This window comes from Gobius niger, assembly GCF_951799975.1.
Source record: "Gobius niger genome assembly, chromosome: 18".
Classification (NCBI taxonomy): domain Eukaryota; kingdom Metazoa; phylum Chordata; class Actinopteri; order Gobiiformes; family Gobiidae; genus Gobius; species Gobius niger.
In genome coordinates, this window is record NC_136869.1 from 11,608,920 (window position 1) to 11,620,702 (window position 11,783).

The 11,783-nt window shown below is 39.2% G+C and overlaps 1 protein-coding gene across 1 annotated transcript; it reads right to left on the reverse strand.

Annotated features, from left to right (window-relative positions):
• Positions 1–130: 130 nt before the first annotated feature.
• LOC306977896 (cyclic nucleotide-gated channel beta-3-like) lies at positions 131–10,242 on the reverse strand (the record flags this gene model as incomplete). The annotated part of the gene is made up of 17 exons (XM_079576335.1): positions 131–248; positions 744–873; positions 947–1,099; positions 1,170–1,288; positions 1,754–1,837; positions 3,089–3,186; positions 3,266–3,425; positions 3,513–3,654; positions 4,277–4,399; positions 4,481–4,545; positions 6,056–6,142; positions 6,225–6,275; positions 6,370–6,578; positions 7,533–7,832; positions 7,922–8,082; positions 9,167–9,246; positions 10,186–10,242. 17 exons carry the CDS (start codon positions 10,240–10,242, stop codon positions 222–224), a joined length of 2,046 nt encoding a protein of 681 aa, XP_079432461.1. The 3' UTR covers positions 131–221.
• Positions 10,243–11,783: the final 1,541 nt, after the last annotated feature.

Consider the following 11,783-nt stretch of genomic DNA (forward strand, 5'->3'; position numbering starts at 1 on the left):
AAATGAGTTCAACACCCCTGCCTTACAGCCTTGGTATAAAAATGTGTAAATGTTTTTTGATTTGATGATTTTTTTGTATACATAATATATGTGTTTAAAACAATGTACAGTTTTGTTTGACCACTGCATACTCATTTACACACAAAATACTGAGACAATTTAGAACAGTCCGTTCCATAAAGATCCACGTCTTGAAGCTGAAGGTGAATATGTTCCAGTATTTATTGTTCCTCTGCTGCTGCTGCTTTCTGTGGAGACAAAATTTATCATTATACAGTCTCATATAATAAAGAACACACATTCATGCAATTATCTTCAGTACATTAGCAATAGTTTAGATCAATTTAAGGCCTTTCTCCGCTTCACCCCCTTTTCCCTGAGCTTTTCTATCCAACAAAGGCAACAGGACATCTATGATAGAACTTTGAACTAACTAAGAACTAATTAAGGTGATTAAAAACATTTAAATGGCTAGTCACATTTGAAAAAACCTCAGTAATTAATGAAAAGCCCTAGATACTGATATTGATATTTTGAAATGGAATTTGCTGAGTCAAATTACAGATGTTTTGACCTGGTAAAGGATAATGTTAGTACAAATTTAGCCACATCACAGAGTGTTTATTCACTGACACATTTTGGAGATGAATTTCAGAAACAGCTCTTCGATCCAGGCCCACTATTCGGCAAATTGTGTTTATTGTATAGGACTGTAATGCACTATGAAGGATGACTGTGCATACCGAGCGTCTCCGTAGATTCGCCATAGCTTTGAGCAGCTTTGGCGTTGGCGGTTTGGCCTGAAACAGCGTCATGCCTTTGGGCTTTTCCTCAGCTTTGGCTCCAGTAGCTGCCTTATTCTTCATGAGTTTCCTAAAAAGACAACAACAATTCTTAAAATTTACTATAATTCACTTGCACATTTAAGCAACTTATCTGCACTCACCTTCCCTTCCGGGCCAAAACCTTCTGAGATTCTGGATAGTGAACCAGAATATCGAACAGGTCTTTTTTCTCCAGGACAAAGAGGTTAGCGAAGCCGTGGGCCTTGACGTTGGCTGTGCGTCTGTTTCCTCCATCTTTAGCAGACTGTAGTAAACTATGGCAGGAGAATAGGCCCGTGTTGGACATAATCTTAAGTGACAAGTGAAGTGAATAAATGACTAAACCTGATTTCTCCGAACACACAGCCGGCCTTCAGAGTCACAAAAACAATGCTGTTGTCTGGGCCTCCCACCACCTGCACCGCGCCACTTTTGATCACGTACATCTCCTTGCCAATGTCGCCCTGGGAAATGACACAAAGAAAAGGTTAGGGTACATCTCTGACATGTTACCAACTATCCCTGCGTTGAATAACATGGTTGCCAGTGCATCTTTACTGATAGTTTTTGCCTTGATCACCAGTGTACAAGGGGAGATGTGCGCCCTCTGCTGGCCTTTAGTATAACTGCATTTTATCATATCATCAAACAGAAGAATCTTCTGAAGAGACCAACATTATTCAAAGTTATGCTACCAAAAATATCAAGGCCTTGGGGTATAAAGTAATAGCCTAGGACCCTCTTTCCTTCAGGTGGACAATGATTTTGCACTAGATTTATTAAACATTCACATTTGTTTGTCACATTTCACCTCTCTGATTATCCTTCACACTCATCACGCTCAGCCCTCAACTCAAACAACCTTGTCCAGTCAACAACGATGAAAACATCTGCTGCATTAACTTGTTCTCAGTTTAAACATGACTCACTTTTCTGACCACAAAGTCTCCAGGCAGATAGACGATGGACTTTAGCCGCAGCAACATGTCGACCAACATCTGATTATCACAGCCCTGTGGAGAGTGTCATATTTACAGTAATGTGTTTTGGTAACACTTTATTTTAGCACTCATTTATTAACAGCTGACTAAGTGCTAATTAGGGTACTAATTGATGGTTAATTAGCTCTATAAAGCACTTAGTAGTCCTTATTTTGCATGGCCTTATTCAACATCTTTCTAGCTACTAACTAACAATTACTTAATTATCAGTCAGAAATTAGAGCGTTGTTGGACATTAATTATAGTGTTAAACTGTTATCTGCCAGCTTAGGGTTAGGGTCATTCTGCATATCCAAATCTCAAATTGTATTGACCATAGAGCAGCCTTTATACAAGTGTGATGCCTCATTTGAAAGCCAAGACCTTCTAGTTTCTAAAATTATGTGTAAGACCTGTGTGAGCGAAACACAACATGCATCATATTTGTCGTTCCGTAACCCTAAACCAAACCCTAGCTCCCTGATCAGGGGGTTGCAAGTAACCGATTAAAGGGATATTTCAGGATTTTTGACATAGGGCCTAATTTCCGAGTTATCCAACTTGTAGTTGATTTCTGGAGATATATATATATATTTTTTAAATTCTTGCAGTCCTTATATTTGAAGAGTTTAGTGGTGCTGGGCTAGTGCTAGGCTAGTGCATGTCTATGGTAACTAGTAGCCTGCATTAAAACCAGTCTGACCCGCTCCACAGTGCACCTGAGGCAAATCACTTATAACACCAGACTACCGATATAAATGTCTGTGTTGATTGAATAATTTTTGAAATATAATCATTTTGCATTTAAAACAGCTTATATTTGAGCAGCATCAGCTTCCTGGTTGTAAGCTATGCAGCGGCCGAGTGATCTGCTAGGTTACCCGATCTACAGTAGTTTGTTGACCTGTGTACGGCATTACACACACACAAAGGAGCTTTCTGCAAATCAGATATGGCAACGTTTGGAGGACTACCCGATGATTTTGAAGAGGTTTTTAATGTAGGCTACTAGTTACCATAGACATGCACTAGCCTAGCACTAGCCTAGCAACACTAAACTGGACTGCATGAAATAAAAAAACAAAACAAAAATCCCTTTAATACTATAAAAACTCTCATTAAACAAGGACAAATCATACTCAGCATAATTTATCTCCAATTACCTCTTAATTAAGTATTTGTAGCTAAGAATATGTTGAATAAGGCCATGCAAAATAAGGACTAGCTGTGATTGAGTGATTGCTTATGTTCTTATTATGTTCTGTCTATTTTGACCTGAATCACCTTGAAGAGATCGATCTTTTGGAAAGTTGCCAGGTTTATGTCAACAGCGATGGCAATCTTCATCACCAGTGGCATCTTATCCAACAGTTCTGACTCATCTGACGGGAAATGTCCAGTACATTCGAATCAAAAGTTGCCAAAAGAGACCGAAGCAGCATGTCAAAGCACACTACTTACCCAGCATGCCTTGCGCAGTCCACGTGTAGTTGTACCACGTTCGGACTCGGTTCTGGACCATTTTTGGGATGTGGTTCGTGTTCATGTAGGACACGCAGCCGTCCATTGAGGCTCTGAAGTACGCCTGTGCCGCTGTGGCCGCTCCAATCACATCCCTCATCTAAAAGAGGGATGATTTAAGATTACGCAACTATGTTTTTAAAAAAATTTGTACTCACGTCGAATCAATCCAAATCAGTCCTCTTACCTGTCCGATCAAACTGGAGAAGACGAAGACACCAATGAAGAAATTCAACATCTGAAACGTGATCTCAAACGTGTTGGTCGGTTGATCGAGACCTCCGATGTTAATCAGACTTCGCACGGCATAATAGTAACACCGCAGGTATCTGTAGAGGGAAAAAACAGGACAAATTGTTTAGTAATTTAAGGCACGAAAATAGAAAAGCTTTTTACAGTGGGAGGAATTTCTTACATTTCTGCCTAAATGTGGTCTGATCTTTATTAAAATCACAAGAATGATTAAACAGTGTCTGCTTGAACTAAACCACCCAAACCTTGACATTGTAGCATATTTTTCATAAGTCTGGTCGGCGAAAGAAAATGCTGTTTTTGTAGCAATAACTGGATATCAGGATGAATCTTGGACCGTTCCTCTTTACAAAACTGCTGCAGTTCAGCGAGATTTAAGGTGGTGTATTTACTTATTCCTCCCTGTCCTGTGGATATTTACATGTTATGGCCAATAAAAAGATGATAAAATGTAAATGTTTGGGTGGTATTAGTTTAAGAAGACACTGTTTAATCATCCTTGTGATTTTAATATAGATCAGACCACATTTTATGACCAATTTAAGCAGAAATTCCACGTGTTCCTCCCACTCTATGTCCTTCTTCGCTACATAATGCTCTCTGGTCTTCAAACCTCAGCATTCTTCAGCAGATAAATTCACTATCCCTTATTACATGTATCTGAACTTTTCCTTTGCATCAATAAACATTATAACTTACGCTGTTCCTTTGCCATCATAGACCCAAATGCTGGTCCCTAGGCCTTGGTAAACCGAGGCCACATAGTAAATACCAGCATTTATGTGGAGAACGTACAGGAGGTAGCCGGCTGTACGAGCCACTCTGTGATCGGGAAATGGCAAAAGTGCAGGTCAGTATCTTAAAAATAAATGAATACGGTTAATAAGTAAGTCATTAATTCACCTCCAGATGTAAGCCTTGTCCATGATACTCTCAAGACGATCACTGAATTCAAAGAAGGAATAAACCTGGATGAAAACAAAAGGATTTTTTCAATTAATTCCAATTAATTTGCGTTTGTAGACAAGGGACAAACATAACCTTTTTTGTTCTTTTTTTAATTACAATTCAGATCAAAGATGAGCAAATGTTTTGTCCTTTTAAGGGCCAAAACAGCAATACACAGAGGAACCAAGAGCCATAAAAAAAAATCACATGTAGATTCATGATTAAGTCTTCTGTTATTATTGTGCTGTACAGAGGGATAAAAGGCTTTACCCTCACAAGCAATATTGACATTTCATTCACGGTTGAATCAAAGCATCTGTGAACTTTTGGGGAAATAAAACTGCAAATCACCAACACAAAAAGAGAATCAAACATTCAAATACAGCAGAGTTAATTTCGTTGTCTAAAATATTTAGTCATAATTTTAGTCAAAGTGATATTTTTGCTGAATAAAATTGGACTAAAACTAAATTAAAAGTTGTTTATGAGACAAAAATTGTGACTACAAGGTCCAGATATGTTCATCGAATAAATATGACGAAGTAAAAATGAAAAGAAGAGACTAAAATTCTCTAAACTTCAATGACAGTTTGAAAAAGCCTTGTATCATTTAGAGTCACTGTCAAAGGAACAGCTCTGTGCTTTGTCCTTGAGGGAGAAGCTCCATGGAGCAGGACCGTGATTAAAGCAGCACTAAGTAACTTGTTTACCTTAATAAATCCTTTTCGTAGTCCCTCTGGGGGTAATACAAGTGTTAATGGGATGATTGGGGGTCTTTCATCTCCCCCTGGTGTCTCTGGCCAGAAAACCACAATCGCAAATTTCCAGCCTCCAGGTCAGAGCCACCAATACACGCTAATGGAATCACGAAGAAGACGCTAACAGGCTAACGGGCAAAGCTAACTGCGAGCTAGCGCCACTTAAACAGTATTTACAGCCAAGTTTGAGTGAAACAAATGATCTCCATTGTGTAATTGGATGTACAATATCCCTCTCTCCCTTTGTCTTTTCGGTCAGCGTAGCATTTACTCTGATGGACAATGAATGAGTAAAAAACTCAACATGCTACGACACCTGCAGTGGCGCTTATGGCTTAAGGGCATGAGTTACTTTGTACTGCTTTAATATGATCATACTAAATATTATAAATGCAAAGTCATTAAATTTTCTTAAAACTAGACCCATGTTGTCAAAATTAACACTGAAATAAAGTAATGTACCAGTATTTTATTTATTATTTTGGAATAATTTCCAGTTTATTTGTCATTCTGGAAAAAATATTCTTAATCGCAGTGGGACTATCCTGCTTGAATAATGGTCAAATAAAAAAGATATTTAAAAACAAAAGAACAAAAAAAGAACAGAAGGGACTATAAAGATCTAAGCTTCCAGAGTCCACTGAAATCCAATAATCGAAGAGTCTGGTGCTTTGGACTAGACTAAGAGTAAAACTAAATTATAATAAAACTAAATTATGATGTGTTGTCAAAATGTTTACTGTGCTGCACTAAGACGATAAGGCCGTCTCACCCTGATGAAGCGGTTGAGTCGATACACAGACGAGAACTCAAAATGCAGCGAGAGAAGGTCAAATGGGAGGATGGACAATATATCTGTCTACACAAGCAAAAAGAAGGTGATAACAGAATTATATTTCAAGTTTCAAATGCGTATGATGTGTGATGCCGTGATTTCTTACCTTAAATTGCGCTGACTTACGGTAATGTTTTTTGGTCATGGCTCTATCTTTCTGCAGTAGAAAAATACATGGTGTAAGTCAATCTCAATGTCGCTGAATTTGTATGTGAATCTTTTTCTGTGACAGGTTCTGATGTTGGACTTACGATAATATCCCCTGCTTTGACGAACTGGAGCCTTGGTTGCCAGATGATTATGTCGATAATGTTCACGACGTCACTGAGAATGTCAAAGAAGATCCAATATGGGTTTGCTTTTGCGTTGTGAAGGGGAAAGGCCAGTCGAACTGTGCAGAACCACATGTTATAGTTGTACGCCAAGGCCACGAAAAACAGCCACAAGATGTATCGCCGGTCTATCCGAGAGACAGAACAACGAGATGTGTACAAAGCATTAGACATACGTAAAGACTCAGCAGTCAGATTCGACACAGATCACAAAGGGGTTTTCTTTGCCGTACACAAGCTAAAGTGAGTAATAAAACCGCAGAAACCTGGCCCTTGGAAAAACTAAATTTGTTTAAAAACATTGTATTTTCTCAACCACACTTTTGTTGAAATAAGCCTTAAATGAGACTACAATTCAGCAGCATTTCTTCAGTAGATAAACCTCTTAACCCCCCACCTGAACCGAGCACATTTCTCTCCAGTTTGGCTTTACCCAAATCGAAAAGCGTCTTGAAAGGACAAAAAAGTGACACAAACGCAACGCAAAAAAAGTGATGAAAAAGTGGTGAATGAGTGATGAAAAAGTGGCAAAAACGTGACAAAAAAGTGATGAAAAAATGAGAAAAATGTGACAAAAAGGTGATGAAAAGGTGACAAAAAAGGGATGAAAAAGTGGTGAATGAGTGATGAAAAAAGAGACGAAAAAGTGACAAAAAAGTGACAAAAAAGTGATAAAATAGTGACGAAAAAGTGGTGAATGAGTGATGAAAAAGTGATGAAAAAGTGACAACAGATGTGAGGAAAACGCAACAAAAAAAAGTAAAGGAGTGACGTCAATAACTGGAGAAAATGCACTTGGTTAAGGCGGGAGTTAAGAGGTCAATATTCAAAGCAATGCCCTATATTACCTACAGAAAATGGCGGCAACTCACCTCATTCCGTGGGAACATATTTTGGTTAGCGGTTGCTGAGGGACAAGATTGCCCCCCCAAAAAAATACTATTCTGAGCTTATTTCCCATCCACCAGGGCGTGCTGCTGCACCCTCAGCACCCTGGGTTCCCACGGCCTTGGTTGTGACCCACTGCTATCGACAGTTGTCACCCTGGACAAATAAATGATACAAACATCTGGACCTCTCACCTGTAAAGGGATCTATGGTGTTCCCCAGAAACTCGTCCATCTTCACCTCGATGGGGTGGAACAGCACGTCGAAGCAGTGACAGTGAAACTCCGGGAGCCTCCTCTCTTTCTTTATGGCCTCTGCAGCCAGTCTCTCTTCCTCTGCCTTTTTCTCAGCCTCCAGACGCTTCTCCTCATCTTTCTTTTTCTTCTCCTCTGCCTTTTTAGCCGCTTCCTCTGCTTTCTTCTTCTCCGCCTCCTCCTTGGCGATGCGCTCCTCCTCCTTCAGCCGAATGTAGTCCTCCTTTTTGTAAATTGGTGCTAAGACAGACAACAGAAGATGACGTTTCTGCGATCTGCTTTCATACCGAGTTGTTGGTATCGTGTGCGTGAGGTCGATGTGGACTTACTGACTGGAGGGGAGATTTCAGGAGACGTGGCGTATGGGTCGATGACTTTCTCCTTGAGGACCTCGGTGCGTCCGCGAAGCGCTTTAGCCACCGCTCTCAAGTGGTCATCTGCGTAACGAGAGTACACCACAGGCGGAGGAGTAGGAGGGGGCGGCTCTTCACTAACGGGGAAAATATACACTTTAGTAAATTGGCAACATACTATTTACAAACCATGTCTATGTAAAATAATAACACATTTTTAACTCCACGCTGACACATCGCCCTCTATAATCCAAGAAGGTTCAGTTGGTCCTTCAATGACGATATCTGAATTAGCTTAAAACAGCTGCTGAATAAAATAAATAACTGAGACGGTAAACTGGGATCAGGGTTTTCTTTTAAGCTTTTGCACAACTGGGAAGCTGCAATGAAGTGTTGGATTGCATCGGTAGGAAAAGAGCTCCAGAACTTGTGTAAATCAGCTGAAAAGACACGTCACAGGAAGAGGTGAGCACACGAAAATAATCTATATAAAAATAAAAATCACTGAAACAGAGCATGTTTGACCTAATGGCAACTGTGATCACTGCCGGTCACAAATACCTCTAAGCTCCTAATCAGCTTTTCCTTCTTTAGCCTCAGACAAGTCACATTGTGGAGGCGCTGCTCTAACAACTGCAGACTGCTCTGAGTGAGCCGAAGTGTTTACAGTGAGGCACTATGTACAGTGCTGTATAAAGCATATACAGGACACTTTATCTATGCTGTACATATATACATACTGTATTGCATGTATACAGTACACATAGAAATGTACAAATGGATTGGATTGCACTGCACTAAAAGCCTGGCTCAGTGCACTACAGGAGATCATTAGGCTTTTCATTGATTCAGCAACAACAGCGACAACTGAGGCACTGCCGCACTCTGTGGACAACAATGTGCAGAAAAAGCACTGTCATTGAGAGCAGTTCACCAAGAGCTTGTTTCTTACTTTAAGATCTAACTTTTCTGAAAGAATGATGTTTACATAATGGTGCTCGAGAATCAGTGAAGTCTTTTAGAGTTTACTGCCACTTGTTTTGACACAAACTGATGTCTTTCACCAAAGAAAAAAAAAAAAGAGTGGTGCGCACTGAATGGGTGCTGCTGCCGGATGCTCTCTCATTGAATGCAATTTCTCCATCTGTGAGATCAATAAAGTACCATCTTATCTTATCTTAAAAGTGTGACTGGGTGTGACTGGGTGTGAGTGAGCCTCACTGACTCTTACCCCTCTGCTGCCACAGGGTCGGCTGCAGCAGGATTAGCAGCTGGTGCTGGCGCTGGAGTCGGTGCAGGAGCTAAAATCATGAAAACCACGTTATTTATCCATAAGAACAGAAAAGTTCTTTTACATTTATCTAACTAAAAGTGCCTGTAAATATCAATAAATTTGACGTCCAAGTGCCATGTTTGCTGTCCAACCTGGTTTGCCATCTTTCTTCTCCTCCTTATGCTCTTCTTTTTTCTCCTCCTTATGCTCTTCTTTTTTCTCCTCCTTTTGCTCTTCTTTTTTCTCTTCCTTTTGTTCTTTTTTCTCTTCTTTCTTGTCCTCATCTTTCTTTGGAGGCTCCTCTTTTTTCTCTGGAGGTTTTTCCTCCTGTTGTTGAACATAATATTGAATTATTACTCGGGTTGTCAGAAGGAAAAATAATAATACTTACACACAGACCTAAACTAATATGAACAGAACAGGTATCCATAATGCTTAATTAATATTGCAGCCTGTTAAAACTGACAATGCTGGTAAACATTAAGCCTAATTCATTTGAACAAAATTAGAACTTTCATGCATACTTTTGAATGATTAGTCCTTTCTTAGGAAATAACACATTTTAGTATTATGACACTATGCATCACTGTGCCAATATTACATAACATTTTTACAGGTGATTTATAAATAGTGTGTAGAAAGGACTGAGGCTGTCTGTCCCACTGATGACCTAACTTCACTCTGGTGCCAAGCAGATTTACAGAGTTACAGATGCCACTCTCTGCCTGATTTCACCTGAGCGTTTCTACAAACTCAGAGTCAAACACAAATGAGTTTAGTTTTTCTGGGTCAAAAGACAAATATCAATCAAATGTCCACTCCAAGTCCCCCATTCCCTTGTTTTCCCATTTACTCTCTTTAAACACAAAATACGATGCAGGTTAGTGTTTATTGTTGTTGATTGCTGTTGTGTAAGCATTAACACTACCTTGGTGTGCTGTAGTATAATTGAAGAAGTCAGTCTTACCTTGGCCGGTGGAGGAGGGTCCTGTGGAGGAGGGTCTGGGCCCCTCGCCAGCTGCATTAACCTGCTAAACATCCTCTTTACGGGCTAAAACATCTACAACAACAACAACAACAGCCCTTCTGCTTTCCCCCAGAATCTACTGTCTGTCCCGGGACGAAGCGAGCGGTGTCCTCAGCTCACTCCAAAACAACACTGAGCCAATTAATTCGTTAGACTCATTAATGCTGTGTTGGACACGCCCACTTTTCCCAACTACATGTAAGGTAAGTCTTGTGGTATGCATATTTAGGAGTATAATTTGAGCAGGTGTTTCCGTTGTTTATTGTTTTTGCTTTTCTTGAAGTACTCCAAGAAGTACAATTATTTAAAAAGGTTACTCAAGCACTCGAATAAATGTAACGTGAGTGCTATCCGCCTTTGAGCTTTAGTATTTTTTCAGCCATTTTTTAAATAAATAATAAGCTGTATCTATTCAATGTAATCACTTAGTATGTATTTTTTACTTCTACTTAAGTGATATTGTTTTCAAATAAAAGTTAAGTCAAATATTTGGTATGTTTTTCCACCAAGTCATAAAAGGTTCATGTCGTTTTTGTTTTAACCTCTGAACCCCCACCTGTACCAAGCACATTTTCTCCGGTTTGGCTTTACCCAAATGTAAAAGCTTCTGGAAAAAAGTGACAAAATAACGGAAAAAAAACGAGAAGAAAATGCAGCATAAAGTGGCAGAAAGAGTGATGAAAAAGCAGCAAAAAAGTGACAAAAAGAGTGATGAAAAAGCAGCAAAAAAGTAACAAAAAGAGTGATGAAAGTACAGCAAAAAGTGACAAAAAGAGCGATGGAAGTGCAGCAAAAAAGTGACAAAAAGAGTGATGAAAAAGCAGCAAAAAAGTGACAAAAAGAGTGATGAAAAAGCAGCAAAAAAGTAACAAAAAGAGTGATGAAAGTACAGCAAAAAGTGACAAAAAGAGTGATGAAAGTACAGCAAAAAGTGACAAAAAGAGTGATGAAAGTACAGCAAAAAGTGACAAAAAGAGCGATGGAAGTGCAGCAAAAAAGGGACATAAACAAAAGTGGCAAAAATGAGAAAAAGAGCATGAAAAAGTGAATACAGCTTTGCAACAACACAAGGAAAAATATCCGTTTAGATCAGTTTAGTCGGCCTTAGCTTTCAAATGAGGCATTACTCTGGCCTATAGGCTGTAAACTCCCGTCGAGAAGCTTTTAGATTTGGGTAAAGACGAACTAGAGAAAATACACTCAGTTAAGGCGGGGGGTAAGGGGTTAATTACTTCTTCTACTCTACCCACCTCTACTAAAGCTGAAATCTATAAAACAAAAATAATGTAATAAAAATAATAATGGAATTTCACAGGTTTTACATTTTCTGGGTTTATTTTATAATCAAAATGAACAATCTTTTCCAATATGCAACAGGGTTATGTAATTTCTGTTTGGCTGGTAAAGCTACTGTGCAAAATGCTAAAGGAAACCAAGTCCAATAATAAATCCTCATAACGACCACTAGGGGCCATCGAGTCAGTTGTTCAATACCCATAGTACAAAATGTGCAGCAAAAGCATAACATCAAAACAAAT